The sequence below is a fragment of the Mercenaria mercenaria genome, chromosome 6 (genome assembly GCF_021730395.1).
Source record: "Mercenaria mercenaria strain notata chromosome 6, MADL_Memer_1, whole genome shotgun sequence".
Lineage (NCBI taxonomy): Eukaryota > Metazoa > Mollusca > Bivalvia > Venerida > Veneridae > Mercenaria > Mercenaria mercenaria.
In genome coordinates, this window is record NC_069366.1 from 43,621,207 (window position 1) to 43,640,483 (window position 19,277).

General features: G+C 37.6%; 2 protein-coding genes across 2 annotated transcripts; one reads left to right on the plus strand and one right to left on the minus strand.

Annotated features, from left to right (window-relative positions):
- Window positions 1–326: 326 nt before the first annotated feature.
- LOC123550185 (uncharacterized) lies at window positions 327–2,515 on the minus strand. The gene is made up of 3 exons (XM_053546777.1): window positions 2,281–2,515; window positions 852–1,655; window positions 327–751 (listed from the first exon to the last, which is right to left on the minus strand). The coding sequence occupies exons 1-3, from the start codon at window positions 2,513–2,515 to the stop codon at window positions 327–329; spliced, it is 1,464 nt and encodes a 487-aa protein (XP_053402752.1).
- A 6,546-nt stretch (window positions 2,516–9,061) lies between these two features.
- On the plus strand, window positions 9,062–11,542 carry LOC123549161 (adenine phosphoribosyltransferase-like). Its single transcript, XM_045337022.2, has 4 exons — window positions 9,062–9,218; window positions 10,156–10,393; window positions 10,686–10,764; window positions 11,231–11,542. The coding sequence occupies exons 1-4, from the start codon at window positions 9,139–9,141 to the stop codon at window positions 11,362–11,364; spliced, it is 531 nt and encodes a 176-aa protein (XP_045192957.1). The 5' UTR covers window positions 9,062–9,138; the 3' UTR covers window positions 11,365–11,542.
- The last annotated feature ends 7,735 nt before the right edge of the window (window positions 11,543–19,277 follow it).

The window sequence follows — 19,277 nt, forward strand, 5'->3', positions numbered from 1 at the left end:
CAACACAGGGGAGGGATTTATGCAAATAAGCAGGTTATGGAAATGAGTTGATCAAGTACAGATAGTTCAAAGCAAACACACAAACACAGAAATGAACTTTAATCAGCATGTCTAAATATCCAGTGAAAACTGAAAAGAAAGGCTAACTAGTATAGATCTATATCAAATGAAGGCTAGTTTGAATAAATGTCTGTCACTCTATCGAATTCGTTTGAAATAATCAAGTAAAAAAAGTGTACACGTAGCCCCTATTTAATGTCAACATACCATAAGCAGTTCCGCCAAAAGTTCACAAAATACAGTCACGTAACAAATGAAATTTCTACTTAAATTTCCATCACAAATTTTTTACCAGTGTGTGTAACTATCATGACTTTCTGAACACCTGCTGGTACGTTCACAGTTAATACAGATTCGCTTTCATTTGGTAATTCTGTTATGGTGCTGTCCGGTTTCAACACACTAGAAGTAACAGGTTTTTGCAAGTCATGTTTTATCTCTTTACTTTGCAAGTTTTTCAAGTCTGGTTTAGATTCACTCCTTTGTAGATCTGGCGGCAAAATGGGTTCCAGATCGCGAGAAACATCAGAGTTAAGAGGAAACTGTTCACGTTGGTACCGCTGGACCGCAGAGGATACATGTTTGGAGCGACTCATTACCGTTTTTTCTGCGTATCGTTGATTGTACAGAGTTGTACAAAGTGTAACTCTCCCGGAATGGTTGCTGATATTCCTATTTCCGATAGCAATTCCTGCTTCAGAAAAAACTTTTCATCATCATTTTCATGTCTTTCTGCGCAATGTGACCTGCGCTAAACTTTAAATCATTTAATGGTTTTCTGTAAAACAAACCAGTTCTAGGTATCAAGTTTAAGTAAGTCTCATACAACCTATAAATACTATAATCAACACTGTTTTCTTGGTCGTAGTGTACTATTGCTTCCAATAGGCCGCGAGCCTTTTTTGACTGTTTAAGTCCACCTTGAGCATTTTTTCTAATTCTTGGCTGGAACTTAACATAGCGGCGGTTGTTTACACTATCATAACCAAGAAGAAACTGTTCAGCGAGAAGTCCCGTCTGTTCTTCCCCTCCACGTAGTCCAAATACTTTGCCGTTGTAAAAAAACACTGCATTGCTCAATCCTTTTGCACTGGACATTGAAAACACTCCTGTTTCCCAGAATTTCTTTTCGTCGTCCGCTGTCACGGCATCGGCACTCTTTATTTCTAGTCCAATTCCTTGGTTGGTGAGCTCTCTCATATGAGAATCTAATGTTTTTCGAAATTCCGCGAATGTGGGATCGTCCGTTTTAAACAAATTTACATGCATCGATTTCTCTGTACGTAAATAACGTTGAATTCCTGCTGCAATATTTTGCAAAGTTGCTGGTGGGTAGGGTTCACCGTTCTTCCGCTTAATTTCACAAATAAAGCGTTGAAGCCAAAAGTCCATTTCCTTGTAAGACTGAAAGTTTCCGATATCCAGAGGAATTGGAAAGCCCGGTTCCGATGCAGTTTCTGGTTGCAGGTTGCGATTCTCGGCCCATTCTTTCCACACATTTATCGCCCATATATTACTTCGAGTCGTGTTGGCAGGAACAGCGTTCCTCTGCTTGTTCTTGATATCTACTGTAGACAGCGGCTTCTGAAATCTACCTGCAAAGAGGAAAGAATATTTATTTAATTTAAACTGCCACAAAAAATGACACGTAAAACGGTTGGTGGTAAAATTATTGTCATTCCGATTGTTATCTATTTTAAGTTTCATGAAAATCTGCAAACTGGCTACTGAGAAATGGCTGCGGACGTGGATTTTTCATTAAATCAACGACAATAACTCTCAAGTAAAATTGACTAATCCAAAAATAATGACGGGCATCATCGCAGTATATTACTCAATATTTATTTTAAGTTTCATGAAATTCTACATGCAAGTTACTGAGAAATGGCAGCAGACAGACGGAAGGACACGTGCTTTTATTAAATCAAGGGCAATAACTCTGAGGAAAATTAACCAATCCAATAAAAAAATGACGGGCATCATTGCAGCACTATGGTCCATATTAATTTTAAGTTTCATAAAATATACCAGCCAGTTGTGGACGGACGCACGGCGGGGCGCACGGACGGACAACGTACGCCACTTCAACTACTTCCTCCCTTTCATCGGCGGGAGATAATGAAACATTACAAATTATAGCAAAAATATTGCTAGAATTTCTAGCTCTAGGACCCGTTACCAAATAGCACTAAGTTAAAAATTAAATTAAAAAATACATACTGTTGCTCACTTCTGCTGGGGTGTTCTCTTTGTTTTCTGCTTGATTAGTAGTATCATTCTTGGCGTCGTAGAGTTGTTGCGTGTCGACAGTAAGGAGCTGCGAAACAGTAACATCATGTTGACCAAACGGAATTTCTTCGAAGAAAAAATTCTTATAAAAGTAGTCATCGTTCAGAAAATCTAACTGATAATCCAGCTCAGTTTTGTCTTCTGTTGAAACTGTCATTTCTGCCATATTTTAGTTTAATACTTTCGAGATGTGCATATACATGCAATACCATTCACGAATTTTAACGCTGTAAAAATGAATCCTGCCTGACTATCACTGTAAAAATGAACCCTGGCTATTGGTATTTGATTGGCGTTTCAAGACAACTTTTTCCTCTCTAGACCTGTCAATCAGAATTCTTATGGGCGGACGTTTATCACTTCAAAGCGTACGCCGACATGGCATACGTGACTTTTTGCACAGGCAAACTGTAAATCAGTTATCGGTCACGCTTGCAATAAATTCCATAAAATTTGATATTTGACCAATAACTAATACATACAAATAATTCTTTTACGTGTTTGGAAAATATATAAAATGAAAATACCAAGATAAATATGAAGTGAATGTATATGATAAAAAAGTCAATAAACGGCTGGCCAATAAGTCAAAAGTCAATAAGCCTTCTAGCCGCAATGGCACGCCAAGTTTCATAATGGTCCTCGGAATAAAGCCCTCGGGCGATTATAAGAATGGCAAGAAAGCACAACCCAGTCGTATATTAACTTCGAAGTAATTATTCATGAAATGATTTTTTTTCAACCCTAAATTATGCTTTATGTAAGAAAGTACAACTATCAAGGCATTTGATTTTATACAACATATAGCCTCTTATCCAAATAGTATAGAAACTGAAAAACTCCATTAAATGCTTGAACAAATGAATAATACACTTTAATTTTTTCTTACAAGATTATAGGTACACGTGTAATAAACAGGTAAATAAATGGGATAAAGGTGTCTTTCAATGAAAATGGCCCTAAAAGAAAATAATAGCCCTCGGGCTATTATCACCTTGGCAGGGCCATTATTACTTAAATGCACCGCTCTCCAATTTATGAAACTGTACAAATTGCGGACAACGCTTTCATATCAGAGAGAAATGTTTTCTAAACGTTTAAGTGGAAATAATCGCGTGATGTCCATGACGTCCACGCGCACGTTGCGGCATCTATTTGACGGTTCAACTTGCAGAAAATATGAATGCGCGTCAGCTTGATTTGTTTATTAGATTTTTGGAGAAATTCTTCTCGTACTTTTTCCTGTTTTTCGTAGCAGAAAGAAAATTTAGACATAAAGCAATTACTTGATAGTAGGTATGTAATAAAAACGTTATCAACCTGGTATGTGGATATATGCACTCGTTCTTTCGCGGATAATATTGCGCTCCTAAAGTCGCGCAATATTACTGCTGCAGCACAAGTGCATTATATCTAAAAACAATGTCAATAACTTATAAATATTGACGTTTCAGTTTCATTTCGAGTGCGTGTCGTCAATTGTGACGTCAGTTTCATGGATGTCGTCACGTTTTTAAGTTCTTTAACTAGGACATTTTTCAGTTCCACTTGGGCTAAAGAACAATTTTTTCATTGATATAATGAATTATACACATGTAGTAATTATAAAAAGATTTTTAGATTTGCATCGATAAATAAGCATTCATTCTTCATAAATAAAATCTGGAAAGTAGATCCCTCGGAAGCACCGAGAACAAGGCAAACAGTGAAAATTGCAGACTCGGTTTGATTGAAGTCGCGCAATATTTCTATATTTCCGCTGCAGAACGCGTGCATATACCTAGATACAAATCTAATAACCTACGATTACATGCTTACTTCAGGTTTCGTAGTTGCGCCCTGTGCTTCAAAAGAATCTTTTTACACACTTAATAATAATTAAGGTGTGTGCATGCAATAGTATAAGTCAACTCCGCGCCACCTCATATATATTGCTAGTAAGATATCTTGGAGAAACCGTCAAATGATAATAAAAGAAACGGATAAAAATACTAGTACATACTTTGAACAAAATCTGATTTTCAGTCACAGACATTGTATATTTTACTCGAATATAATTAATGTGTTAAGCAGCAATACTTCGATGAGTGTCAGTAACGCTTGCCTTTGTCGCGTATAGAGTTAGTAACATCATCGGTTAGAGTGAGGGACATGATATTTAATAAATATTGTTCGTTTATGATAAAGCCGTTGCAGAGATATATTTCTAAGATTAAAACTTGCATTGCCTTTAATCGATCATTGACTGTCAGTAAGTATTGCTGTTGAAAAAGTGTTGTATATTTGTTTTATTCTGTAAAATAGCAAAATGCTTCTATTTTCTAAATAACAGACAACTGCTTTTAAAATTTAAATGTTTTAATAAATTTATGCGATTACTTTTAGAATCTGAATAAATGTTCAAGTCAAGACATAAGTAAATATAATAAAAGTAATTGATACATATGAAAATAATATAAGCCGTGTCATATTGAGCGATACCGTAGCCAGAAGTCGTTGAGATATGTCACATGATATCGTTGAGACATGACTTGCGTTGGAACGTAGTTCTCACGGAGTGGTATAAGATGGTCCGATATTTAATACATTTATAACGCAAATACTAAATTTTCTGTAAACTCGTGGACAATATAGTAGACGCAACTTGACCGCGATGGTTGACCTCAGGCTGATTATTCATATCGGTTATTTCATTATAGAAATCAAGGGTGTTTAGGGTAGCCGTGTATATTTATATGGAATTAGTTTGTATACAGTGCAGTATCAAAGTATATATACTTTCATTTGATCAATTAAAACTTTCCAATACACTTTTTTATATTTACACAAAATTATATTTCCTTTTTCTCGTGCAGCTCGTGTTTTACGTACACGCCTTTCCAATAATAGGTTGTGCCTTATTATGTATTATAATGCAAAGGTCAACCATCGGGGTCAAGTTGCGTCCACTATACCAAAGAACATCATGGAAGGCACGTGCGGATTTCCCGCCAATATATTTGAAGAAACGTCTGCTTCCCGTTCCATTTGGAAATCCATTATGACGTATAAAATGGGCCGATATTTACGTGTTTTCATTCGTTAAGACTGGCTCTTTACAACTTGCGCCCACGTTCAACCAAATATTCGGAAAGTCTACCTACAAAAATGTATACTTAGACGATATATATATGGATCTAGCAATACGGTTTGGGAAAAATCCTGTTTAGTCAAGGACATTTTTATTTTAAAACGTATATGTATCATCGGCATGTCCCGACGCCAACAAGGCTTGTCATTTCTTTGAACACCGGCGATTTACCGAAAATAAGTCACGAGTATTTAGAATAATGATATCACGCAGTAGAATCTACATGTTTTAGTAAACATGTTTTTATACACTTTTAAAAATGCTAAAATGCGAAAATAACACACTGATCATTTTGGTCACATACTATATTTGTACTTAAAGAATAACAGTTAATAAGACAAATATGCAATTATTTCGCAAGTCTCATCTATTTTTTACAACATCGTTAAACAGCTGAATTTGTCAGTCGTGATTTAAAGTTAAAAAAGTTGCAGGGCAACCTATCATTTTCTTTAATCTGACGACAAACTAACAGAAGAGTTCACCCTGCAATTCAATTTATGTTTTTTCAATGATCATGGAAATATGTTTTCTTTGTGTAAATATTCAAATAAAAAGTATGTTCGCGATCTTCAGAATTAGCATTGCACTGATTTATATCCTTATTGATCCCCGGCTTGATTTTATCAATCTAACCAAACAATTCGGCAGAAAAACAGACAAAACACGTGCGCTTAAACACATGTTGGGCTAGCAATGTCGTGCCATACCTTTGCAAAGAAAACGAGGGTAAAAACTGCAGTCAGGAAGTAAACTGTTTAATAGAGGACTGCCACGGATCATTATGATACAAGGTTTCCTAGCGACTTATATATTTTCTTTAAAAAAACGTTTTGGAATGGGCTAGTGCCCTCACAAATATATAAAAGAAATTCCTGTGTCTATGGATGACGATGATATGTTACTGATACAAAGGCACTACGTCGCCGCCGGATAATGAATTGGGTACGTGCGAATCACAAGGATTCTGGACAATTGTTTTACTACATTGTATTTGTAAGGGCAAAGAAAAATTCGACTCGTTTTAGGGAAAAGTAATCTCCATACAGAGAATCAAGCACGTTTTCGTTTCAGCTTCGTTTTCATTCTGGAACTCTCGTTAGCTGCAATGCATTTTATTTCTTTTCCCTGTTCACTTTTGATGCGTATGCATAACTGCCATTACAAATATATGAAATTATTGTCCGAAAATGTCTATATAAATTTGTCTACCAATGGCACGCTGGCGTAGTGGTAAGCTCTCCAGCTTTTACGCACGTGAGCATGGGTTCGAATTCTGCTCAGACCATCAATATTAATTCTATGTAATGTAATTGTATCCATATTACCTGTATCTTTTTTCGTGTACAGGTGACAGTTTCTTACAGATCTACAGAATGGGAAGAGGCTTTATTTACTTGGTTGTTCAGTAATTTGTTACCCTGTTTGGGATCATCTGAGATTGCGACTCAGTGAAGATTATATCCAAAGTCATGAAAACAGTTGTGACGGAAGCACACATACATGCGCGTGCATGCACTTACATTAGTATTCTATTTTAGGTGCGAATAGAGTCGTGCTACAAAAAAAATCTCAAAGAAAATCTCAAAAATAAACTTGCTTTGTCGCTTTGACATGAAATAAAAAAGAAAAAAAAAAGAGAAAAAAATCACTCTATTAACAGTCAAGCGGCTAGTCTATGCATAAACTTACACCTGTACTAACCTTATGTGATGTAAAATGTTACATTTTCTACAAGCAGAAATGTAGATCTTCATTATATCATGTTACTCTCTGATACATCACTTTATTAGTGAATTTCAACAAATAAGTTGACAAAATTCTAATGCGGCGAAGCAAATATAAGTCTTACACGAAAGAATAGAATCGATATCAAAATTGAAAAGAAATTATGTCTAATTATGCCTAATGCTGTTTCACTTTTGCGTCAGTGCAATGGAACAAAGATATGGCTTATGGAAGGTCGGTTGTTCTATCCAGGTGCCCGCTCGTGATGAAATAATGCACGGAGGGGCACTTGCGGTCTTCACGGGTGGTAAACGCGCAGTCCAATTCCCGCCGGGTATACGCTTAAAATGGGTTGCGCAACGTCCGGTGCTGGTGTTGCGCGTAAAAAAAAAGACGAAATTGAGGTATGTGAAGTTATGATTTTGCTTAGTATGAGACAAGAATAAATTTTCTCGAAAAAAGCAAAATGCTATTCAACACAGATATGATAATACATCATATGTGTAAAATATCTGGTTTGTAATTTATGATTCGGCTCTATTATCACAAAAACTCTGGCGACACGAAACGTGAAAAAAGTATGAAATCAACAAAAATGGCAGTTTCTGGCCTAATATGCCTAATCTGAGGACATCTGATGCTTTTTATGATAACTCAACTGTTATAAAGTAACGAATATCAAAATTATTTGTTTCAAATCCTGCTTACGAGGACATAATTGACAAAATAATCATCGGGAATGGGGTTGCGCACCCGGAATGGAGTTGCTCATATACATCATAATGTGTATAATGTATACGCGCAACTCCATTCCCGGGGAGCAACCCCATTCCCGATTATTTTTTTTGCAAATCTTTCCCCCAAAAGCAACATTTCATTCAAGTGTATGTAATATTCATGACTGTTTTACATGTGTTTGATCATTCGAAGCGTCACATTTCCAGAAAGAAGGCACAAGAGTTAGAAAAATTGCATTTTTCATGATTCCATGCTTTTTTGACAGCTCGAGCCATCAGAGTTTTCGTGATAACAGAGCCGATTCTTAAATTAATAAGTTGGTATTTCACACATATGATCCTTATTCATTTTTGTGTCGAATAGCATTTTGCTTTTTTTCGAAAGCACTCGTAAATGTGTAATTATTTACAAAAACAAAAACCCACCTACCTCGATTTTGTATATATTGATGCGCAACACCAGCACCGGAAGTCGCGCAACCCATTTTTAGCGTATTCCCAGTGGGAATTGGATTGCGCGTTTACCACCCGTCCTCCACCAGCTGGAAAGTTGCAATTTGACCTATAATTGTGTCGGTGCGACGTTAAACCCATATTGTATAAGAACCCGACCTACAGGAGACATTTCAAGACTACGTTTACTGAAATAGATAAAAACTATCATACAAAATACGTTGGTAAAAAATATTTGAAGGACTTGGAAATCAACTTCGATTTTTCTTTCTTTGAAAAGTTTGAAAATTTTATGACGTCAATTTCTAGCTAGTCTTAGGCCTACGTTTGGACTATGTCACGCAACTACGGCTACTATAAATCTATCTCTCCAACTTCGCTGGCAGATAACTTTTTAACATTGTCCGGTCCTAGCAATATGGTTTTAGAGTAAAGTTAGACTACGTACCATTTTATATAGAAACGTGGCACTAACATTGAAACGTCGTTGGTGACGGACCGACTGTGTCAAATGAACGTGATTTCTCGTGCAAACTGTTGAATGATCTCTCAAGAAACCACGCTCAATCAATGTATTTACTATATGCATATTTTCTAAATACCAGGTATTAAGATTTCGCAGGAAGAGTGAGTACGAACTTGTAGTGATGCGAATTTAACCGGTGTCTACGGTATCAATCACCCAAATGAAATAGTCCTAGTCACTGTGGAAGGCGTGCACATCAATTACCAGTGTTCAACATGACAGATCCAAGAATAACATCTGTAAAAGACCTGGTAGAACTGTGTCCTGACTTCCCAAAGCCTGGAATAACATTTCAGTAAGTGAATTCTGCGTTACTCGATATAATTTCGATCCGTCACGTTAAATAATAATTAAATGATTCACTTTACGGGTGGTCTCGAAACACTTTATATGATAAACGATATAATCTAAACGATAATAATTTTTGAAAGTTTTTAAATGTACTGCACGTTTTGTAACATTTTTAACACCAGAAGTACCTGTAGAAAATTTATAGACCTTGTGACAATATAACTGTAAAAAAGACGTTCGATATTTGCTACAAAATAGAATATGGACAGCCGAAGTACCTGTGATATAAAACAAAATGAACAACGGTATTGAAAGCCTCTAGTGTTTGTTCTGAAATATTTGGTATACATATGAAGCGTAAAAATCTAAAAACACAAACAAAAAACAAAAACAACAACACTCAATGAGAGGTTTCAAAACACATGCCAAGAACCTTAAATCAAAGATGCACTTCCCTTCAATTTAACGTTGTATGTGTCAGTCAGTGTAAAGGGGTCATAATTAGGATTTTCATAAATAAATAGAATGCGAGCTGATAGTACATTTTTATCAAGTTTCAATGTCACATATGGAATGTGATAAATACAAACAGACGATGCAGGAAATAGAGAAGGGTAGACAGAAGTAGATTAGTCACTAAAAAGACTATACATGTATATACAAATATACCATAACATGTACATTTTTGTATATAAATTTTCGACTGAACATCTCCTTTTAACGCAAGAATTGATTTTATTAATTGTTCTGCAGGTGCACGTTCCCAGTTATGACATTATCTTACTTGTTTAAAGGGATATTATATATTATCCCTAAACTTAGAAAATAAAAGAATCTGAAAACAGAGCTGAACTTGAATTCAATAACATTTTTGACCAGACTATACATTATACAACAAAACTTTAATAAAGAAACAAATCGCTGCTATTGTATACTTTCAGGAACTTATTTCCAGTGCTTAGAAATCCTACTGTTTTCAAGGGGCTAATAGATGTTCTCGCTGAAGACATTAAGTCCAAATATCCTGCCGTTGAAGTCATTGTTGGTCTTGACTCGAGGGGTTTTCTGTTTGGTCCAATGATTGCCCAGGAGTTAAATATTGCCTTTGTACCTGTAAGGAAGAAAGGAAAACTTCCCGGAGAGACGCTTTGTGTTGAATACACTTTGGAATATGGAAAGGTTTTCTGATTAAAGATTATATCTTGCTTCACGCACGGTGTGAAACTTTATAAAACGTAAATTTTAGATTTTCCTTCGATCCAGTCTGTTAACTTATTTCTTCATTCTTTAATGATAAAATAGTTCAAAATGTTTTTGCAGTGTTTTTTTTTTTTTGGTAGTCGTGCAAGGTCAACAGTGTCTTAATTTAATATATCTGAGTACTGACGTTTTCGCCAATAGCAGACGATGTTGTCATAGGAAACAGATATGGAAGAATTAATAAATGTTGTATTGTCTCTATGAAATTTAGGATGCATGTGAAATACAGAAGAACTCGATACAGCCGGGACAAAAAGTTGTAATAGTTGATGATTTATTGGCAACAGGAGGTAAACTATGACAGTGTTTTCCTATATCATTAACTGGCACCCAAAATGTTATTCATAGTACTTATCCCCCAATCTAAAAGGAGTACACAGTGATTGATGTTGATAAAACATTCTTCCACACTCCACGACTATGTGCCCACTTTTTGTTACAAGAATGGCTGATACGTTGGTAAAACATACTTTCCTCGAACCGGATAGATGGTGTAAGACTTGCCTTAATATTACCAGTTGTATTTTTCTTTATCCTTTTAAAACACGAATAATGAGAAGAAATCACAGCAGAGTCATTTGTCAACCCATTGAGACATAAATATATTTCTATTACTATCAAGTCATTTACCAGCTAGTGGTAGTCTGTCTCGACAAGCAGAGCCCTAGTGTTGGTTGAATTTAAGGCATTGAATCTTTTATCCATCTTATTATGCTAAAAATTTAATACCACAACTTTCCGTTGTATTTTATGCAGGTACTATGCGGGCAGCGTGTGATCTGGTGGATGCTGCAAAGGCGGACATTCTTGCTTGTGTTGTTGTTATTGAATTGAAAGGTTTAAAAGGAAAAGATAGACTTAAATATCCACTTCTATCGTATATCGACTAGTTTTATTCTATGTCGTTACAGTTTTCACTCCATGTTAGAACTATCAGTAACGGAGCTCTCAACATAATGTGCAGCGGAAATAGAAGTTGGATTCCTTTGTCAAATATTGTGTAAAATGTGGCAGTAATCAATCATATCCGAGAGCACACTTTTTTGTATATTAAACTACTAATAGAGATGATTATACATTAGTTGTTTTGTTGGTCTCCGTGCCACATCGACACACGTAACGTGTAGACCAAGTTTTGTTTTTCATTGTGGAGGAAGATGGAACATTATTTCAGACACGTACTGGCAACTAGGTTTGCCATTATGGCTAGAAATCACACACCAGTTTATTGACCTTTTTATTATATACTCTGGCCCTTCTCATAATCTTTATCTTAGTATTTTCTTTTTTTTCTTCATATTTTCAACACGTAAGTATCATTTGTACTACCCTTTTCATTGACAATGCTTATTTAAAATCTGAAAGCTGTTCAACACCCGCCTTGACGTTGCTACATGACGTCGAGGTGAGAAGGCGCGGTCGTTCCCGTTACCCGGGCCCATTATGATTATGGCGCGTGAGGCACACTTTACCATTACATATCCGTCAACGGCGGCCGTAATGACCGTTTTTTGTTTCTATTTATGAAAAGGTACTTAGCAATGACCTGTAAAAAAGGCTTGTTGGATTTTTACTTATACGGAATACTGTATCTGTCTTGACCGAACATATATTCGTGTGTCCACGTATGTTCATATGTATATTTTATCACATATTTTGCATATTACTAACTACCACGTATAATTATTTTTGTAAAATTTATTAATAAATAAAAGACATCACCACATGCTGTTCATTTTATCCTATAATATGTAATGCTGTTGGAATTTAAATTTCTTTTAGGTATAATTGTGGATATTGAATCAGAAGTATCTAAAACAGTATTGCTATCAAAACAAATGTATATGAAAGAACACTACATAATAGGGTTTAGATTGTGTGTTGATAAACATAAGGGAAAATTAGCGGATGTGTCGCCTAGGCATCTTGCGGACAAAGAGCGCTTGTCATGGATTCACGGCGCCAGACTAATTGTAGCAGTTTATAATACATTAGAAGAACGCTGTAACAGTGACCTCGAAATTGTATTGTATGAACATCCGTGTTTATATTCAATTATCAATCAATCTATTAAACTTCCAATATACAACGCACGATGCATCATTTTCTCTTTAAAATAAACGTTATTCATTATTTTGTATATAAGCACCTACAGTGAAGTGGGCTACAATATATAATCGATGGTTTTGAAGGGTTTAGCGTCGCACAGAGATTCGATGGTCTTCAGATTCTGTATGTTGTGTGGTGACCATAACAAAATGGTGTTGTCAATAATGTTGTTCCACCGACTAAACGGTGAATACCACCATAGCCAAATTACGCCACGTGTCACAAATAAAACACGGGTGTTAAAACGTTTCATGTTTTTGTTTGTATGTAAGTTTAGTTATAGTCGCCACCGGTAACCCATATGGGCGACTCCTTCAGAACATAGTTAGTGGGAGGATAGAGCAAGATACAGAACACGCTCCAATTCCAGAAGCTTCCCTGGTTTTTAGCCTGCCAGGTGTAAAGCACCCATACACGGGACTCTTGTCCCAATGTTAGTAATTTTAGTTGGAGGAGCCGGGGGCTCGAACTCACGACCACTGGTTTCGTAGTCAAACAGTTACCATTTGACCACTGCGTCCGCTCTTATTCTATTTTTCGCACTGTTCACCATTTTTAAACGAAAATTACAGTATGTTTGGCGGTGGTGATGTTAAGAATTTCTTAAATCTTGCGAATGCACGTGCTGTAACGCTGTCGTTGTAGAATGCATGTTATTCCCCCCCCCCCCCCCCCCCGCTAACAGTCTTTTTATGCTCCTGCTTCCTTTTGCACACAGACTTAAAGACCTGCTCCAGTCCTACCTTTTAACCTTAAATTGTCACTGAAAAAAGCATGAAAATCCAGATCATGAACTATGAAATAAAGTGTGGCGCGTGGCCGTTAACTGTTACCTATTCTAATCATGGGTTGCATACACACAATAGAATTTGAATAGCCGCGGAGCAGGGCTTTAACAGGAGAGCAGGGTGTCTTAAAATCAAATAAGCTTGACTTCTCCTAGTCAATATTTCTCCCAGCTCAAGTTGACCTCAGCTTGCTTTAGTAGTAAAATGTCTATCTATAAACTGAAGAATAACTGCTTTTGTAATGTTTGGATATACCACAGATGGACTTGCATGTTTATTTCATGGGATAATTTAACGGAAAACCACCCACAGATTGGTTAGAAAAATATTGCATACAAGCTTTAAGTCAGTCAATATAAATCTGGCATTATCACGATTTTATTCCCTAAAGGTCTCACTTTAAATAGTGGTTGTCCTACATCAGTGCCAGGCGATGGTTCTAAAACATTCATCGAAATTACTGTACATAAAGTAACTTTAAGTTTGAAGAAAATGCATTTCTTTGGAAATTCCAAGGCAACGGACCTAATATTAAACCATGTGCTTGTGTTTTTGATTTCATGTTAAATCGTATACATAATATGTACATATAATTATATTTGAAAAAAATTCGTTTTCCAACATTTTGGGCGTGTCCAAGTAATACACACAGCGTTCCGGTACTCCGAGACTTTTCCGTCTGTAGTGCCGATCTATAAACTGGGCACACTTTTAAAACGAGCACGCAATTGAAGAAGTGAATGATTTCAGAGATTTAAAGTACCTTATAACAACAGTGTTTTTTTTAGTATGGATTTCGACACTTGTAGGTACCGGAATTTTACAGTCCTGTCTCGGAAAACTGTTGCCTGCTAGTCTTACAGCCTGTGCGACCTTATTTCCTAGCCCAAATATTAGCGTCACCAGTTGATCAAATGCTCTTCTTGTACTAGTACATGTTAGTACGTTTAGGTCTTGTTCAGTTGTTCTTCTACTCGGTGCGTCTCTTGCGACTAAATGGCCATTAAGACTTATCAGCTATTCGGAAACACCTTTTTTATGCCCCCTCCGTATATAGACCAATTGGTTTCAGAGTCAGACTCAAGAACGCTTGGGCCTATGATCATGAAAGTTGATAGGGAGGTTGGTCATGACCAGCAGATGACCCCTATTGATGTTAGGTCAGTAGGTCAGTGACCCAGAATGGTTACCGGGTGATAACTTAAGAACGCTTGGGCCTAGGATCATGAAAGCGGACAAGGATGTTGGTCATGACCAGCAGTTGACCCCTTCTGATTTTTAGGTCAGTAGGTCAGTGACCCAGAACAGTTAAACCGTTTCAGGACGATAACTCGAGAACGCAGATCATGACCAGCAGATGACCACTATTGATTTTGAGGTCAGTAGGTCAAAGTCACATCGATTCGTAACAGTTAAACGGTTTCCGGATTATAACTCAAGAATGTTTGGATCTAGCATCATGAAAGTTGATAGGGAGGTTGGTCATGGCCAGCAGATGACCCCTAAAGTTCTTGAGGTCAGTAGGTCCGGAACACAGTGACCCGGAACAGTTAAATGGTTTCCGGATGATAACTCAATAACGCTTGGGCCTAGGATGATGAAAGTGGATATGGAAGTTGGAAATGACCAGCAGATGACCCCTATTGATTTTGCGGTCAGTAGGTCAAAGTGACCCGGAACAGTTAAACCGTTTCAGGACGAGAACTTGAGAACGCTTGGGCCTTGGATCACGAAACTTAATAGGGAGGTTGATCATGATCAGCAGATGACCCCTATTGATTTGAGGTCAGTAGGTCAAAGGTCAAGGTCACATTGACGCAGAACAATAGAACAATTTTTAGCTAAATAACTAAGAGAATGCTTTGGTTTAAGATCACATTTGATACAGCGGTCACTATGACTGGTAAATGACCCATAATTATTGACTTGAGGTCAGTACGTCAAATGTCCAGTGCACAGTAACAAAACGATTTCTGTTCCTTGTGCAGTTACTGAATGCATCAAGGGGGCATTTCGTGTTCTACAAGCTCTTGTTATAACGAGATAACAAAGAGTCTGCTGGCTCACAAGTACTCGCACTGTACAGGTCATTAATAGTGGATGAATACCACAGGCGTCTATTAAGGGAATGGTTTCAAGCCAGAATAGGCACTTGATTGGACTTTCAACTGTGCACTTCCTAACACGAGTTGTAAAGAATTACGCCCAGAATCTTGGGATGAGGAGTATTTAAATTCGATTGTCTGTGCTTCATATAATAGAAATACGCTCGCGATCTTGGGTGAAAGATATGTAAACTCGGTTATTGGGGTTTGAACTTTAGACAGGTCCTCCTTTAAACAAGAGGGCAGTGAAGGCCCTGTATGGCTCACCTGAAGAAATTAGGCCAGTAGGTCACAATCATGGTCACTGAAGTCTGAAATTTTAAGACCGGTGTGCAAAACTGTACATGTCATCCAGATTTCAAGGCTGTATCGAAAAACAAGATCTCGTCGAACACGAAATGCCCCCCTTGATGTATTCAGTAATAGTACAAGGAACAGAAATTATTTGCTCACTGTAAACAAAAGTTCTACTGTTCTGGTTCAATGTGACATTGACCTTTGACCTTAAAATAAACAGGGGTCATCTGCTGGTCATGATCAACCTCCCTATTAAGTTTAGTGATCCTAGGCCCAAGCGTTCTCAAGGTATTGTCCGGAAAGGGTTTAACTGCTCTGGGTCAATGTTACCTTGACCTTTAGCCTACAGACCTCAAAATCTATAGGGGTCAAATACAGGTCATGACCAACCTCCCTATCAAGTTATTATTATTATTATTATACCACATTTATATAGCACTCTTTTCATGCACTTGTACACGTTCAAAAGTGCTTTACAGAATAAATTGCAAAAATGTAAAAAACAAATACGTATACAAAGATAATGCATTCCACATTAACAAAAATCATGAATGAAAACAAGTATAATTTAGGAAAAAAACAAGCTAAAAAAAAAAAATGTATCGGTCAGTTAACAAAATATTGTACAAAGAAGTGGGTTTTGAGCAGGCTTTTGAAAGCAGCTAGCGTGTCAGCTTCCCTGATCTTGACAGGAAGAGAGTTCCAAAGCTTTGGAGCAGTGCAGTTCCATGATCCTAGGCCCAAGAGTTCTCAAGTTATTGTCTGGAAACGGTTTAAATGTTCCGGGTCACTGTAACCTTGACCTTTGACCTACAGACCTTAAAATCAATAGGGGTCATCTGCTGGTCATGATGAACCACTCTATCATCTTTCATGACCCTTGGCCCAAGCGTTCTCAAGTTATCGTCCAGAAACTGTTTAACTGTTCCTGGCCAATCTGACCTTGAACTTTGACCAAATGACCTCAAAATCAATAGGGGTCATCTGCTGGTCATGATCAATCTCCCTATCAATTTTCCTGATCCTAGGCCCAAGTGTTTTTGAGTTATCACCCGGCAACAGTTTTACTGTTCCTGGTCACTGTGACCTTGACCTTTGACCTACTGACCTCAAAATCAATAGGGGTCATCTGCTGGTCATGACCAACCTCCCTATCAACTTTCACCATCCTAGGCCCAAGCAATCTTGAGTTATCATCCGGAAATCATTTAACTGTTCCAGGTCACTGTGACCTTGAACTTTGACAAACTGACCTCAAAATCAATAGGGGTCATCTGCTGGTCATGACCAACCTCCCTATCAACTTTCATGATCCAAGGCCCAAGCCTTCTTGAGTTCTCATCCTGAAACTGTTTAACTGTTCAGGGTCACTGTGACCTTGACCTTTGACATCCAGATCTCAAAATCTATAGGGGTCATCTGCAGGTGATGACCAACCTTCCTATCAACTTTCATGATCCTAGGCCCAGGTGTTCTTGAGTTATCATCCGGAAACGGATTGGTCTACATACAGACCGACCGACATCTGCAAAACAATATACCCCTACCTTCTTCGAAGGGGGGCATAAAAAGGTCAGTTGGTCACATTCCACATGACCCAGGTTCGAACTTGACCTAAAGATCATCAAGGTTAACTTTCTGACAAAGTTTCATGAAGATACAGTCATAAATGTAGCTTATAGAGTGTTAATAAGCTTTTCCTTTATTTGACCTGGTGACCTAGTTTTTGACCCCACCTGACCCAGATTTAAACGTGACCTAAAGATCATCAAGATTAACATTCTGACCAAGTTTCATAGAGATATTTCATAAATGTAGCCTCTAGAGTGTTAACAAGCTTTACATTTGATTTGACCTTGTGACCTAGTTTTTGATCCCACCTGACTCAGATTTTAACTTGACCTAAAGATCATGAAGATTAACATCCTGATAAAGTTTCATTAAGATACGATCATGAATGTGGCCTCTAGAGTGTTAACAAGAGCTCGTCGAACACGAAATGCCCCCCTTGATGCATTCAGTAATTGCACAAGGAACAGAAATTATATGCTCACTGTAAACACAAATTCCTTTTCGGAACACAAAACTATGCAAGTGGTCCAAATTTGAAGCCTGTACCTTCAGAAATGTGAAAGTAGGTCACTAGGTCAATCTCAAGATCAAAGTTCATTTCAGTACACAAAACTATGCTTGTGGTTCAAATTTGAAGGCTGTAGCTTGAGAAATGTGAAAGTAGGTCACTAGGTCAAAATCAAGCTCAAATTTTATTTTGGAACAAAAAACTATGCATGTGGTCCGACCCCTGGGGTGGGGCCATATTTGACCCCAAGGAAATAATCTGAACAATCTCGGTAGAGGACCACTAGATTTTGCTACATACCAAATATCAAAGCCCTAGGCCCTATGGTTTTGGACAAGAAGATCAGAAACCATTTAACTGTTCCTGGCCAATGTAACCTTGACCTTTGACCTAATGACCTCAAAATCAATAGGGGTCATCTGCTGGTCATGGCCAACCTAACTATCAATTTTCCTGACACTTGGCCCAAGCGTTCTTGAGTTATTGCCTGGAAACCATTTTACTGTTCCTGGTCACTGTGACCTTGGACATACTGACCTCAAAATCAATAGGGGTCATCTGCTGGTCATTACCAACCTCCCTATCAACTTTCGTGACCCTAGGCCTAAGCATTCTTGAGTAATCATCCGGAAACCGTTTTACTGTTCAGGGTCACTGTGACCTTGACCTTTAACATACTGACCTTAAAATCAATAGGGGTCATCTCCTGGTCATTACCAACCTCCCTATCAACTTTCATGATCCTAGGCCCAAGTGTTCTTGAGTTATCATCCGGAAACCGTTTTACTGTTCAGGGTCACTGTGACCTTGACCTTTAACATACTGACCTTAAAATCAATAGGGGTCATCTGCTGGTCATTATCAACCTCCCTATCAACTTTCATGATCCTAGGCCCAAGTGTTCTTGAGTTATCATCCGGAAACCATTTTACTATTCAGGGTCACTGTGACCTTGACCTTTGACATTCAGACCTCAAAATCAATAGGGGTCATCTGCTGGTGATGACCAACCTCCCTATCAACTTTCATGATCCTAGGCCCAAGCGTTCTTGAGTTATCATCCGGAAACGGATTGGTCTACATTCCGACCGACCGACTGACTGACCGACCGACATCTGCAAAACAATATACCCCTCCTTTTTCAAAGGGTGGCATAACTAGCTTTTCCCTTGATTTGACCTGGTGACTTAGTTTTTGGCCCCACCTGACCCAGATTTAAACTTGACCTAAATATCACCAAGGTTATCATTCTGACCAAGATTCATTAAGATATAGTCATAGATGTGGCCTCTAGAGTGTTAATGAGCTTTACTTTAGATTTGACCTGGTGACCTAGTTTTTGGCACTATTTGACTCAGATTTAAAGTTGACCTAAAGATCATCAAAGTTAACATTCTGACCAAGTTTCATTAAGATATAGTCAT

What these genes read in the sequence shown, in the direction of transcription:
- LOC123550185 (XM_053546777.1), bottom strand. Translation starts at nt 2,515, where the DNA reads ATGGCAGAAATGACAGTTTCAACAGAAGACAAAACTGAGCTGGATTAT. An exon ending in CCCAGCAGAAGTGAGCAACA is followed by an intron (nt 1,656 to 2,280) that starts GTATGTATTTTT and finishes TCCTCTTTGCAG; the next exon opens with GTAGATTTCAGAAGCCGCTG. An exon ending in AAACTTGATACCTAGAACTG is followed by an intron (nt 752 to 851) that starts GTTTGTTTTACA and finishes TTTCTGAAGCAG; the next exon opens with GAATTGCTATCGGAAATAGG.
- LOC123549161 (XM_045337022.2), top strand. Translation starts at nt 9,139, where the DNA reads ATGACAGATCCAAGAATAACATCTGTAAAAGACCTGGTAGAACTGTGT. An exon ending in ACACTTTGGAATATGGAAAG is followed by an intron (nt 10,394 to 10,685) that starts GTTTTCTGATTA and finishes TATGAAATTTAG; the next exon opens with GATGCATGTGAAATACAGAA. An exon ending in TGATTTATTGGCAACAGGAG is followed by an intron (nt 10,765 to 11,230) that starts GTAAACTATGAC and finishes TATTTTATGCAG; the next exon opens with GTACTATGCGGGCAGCGTGT.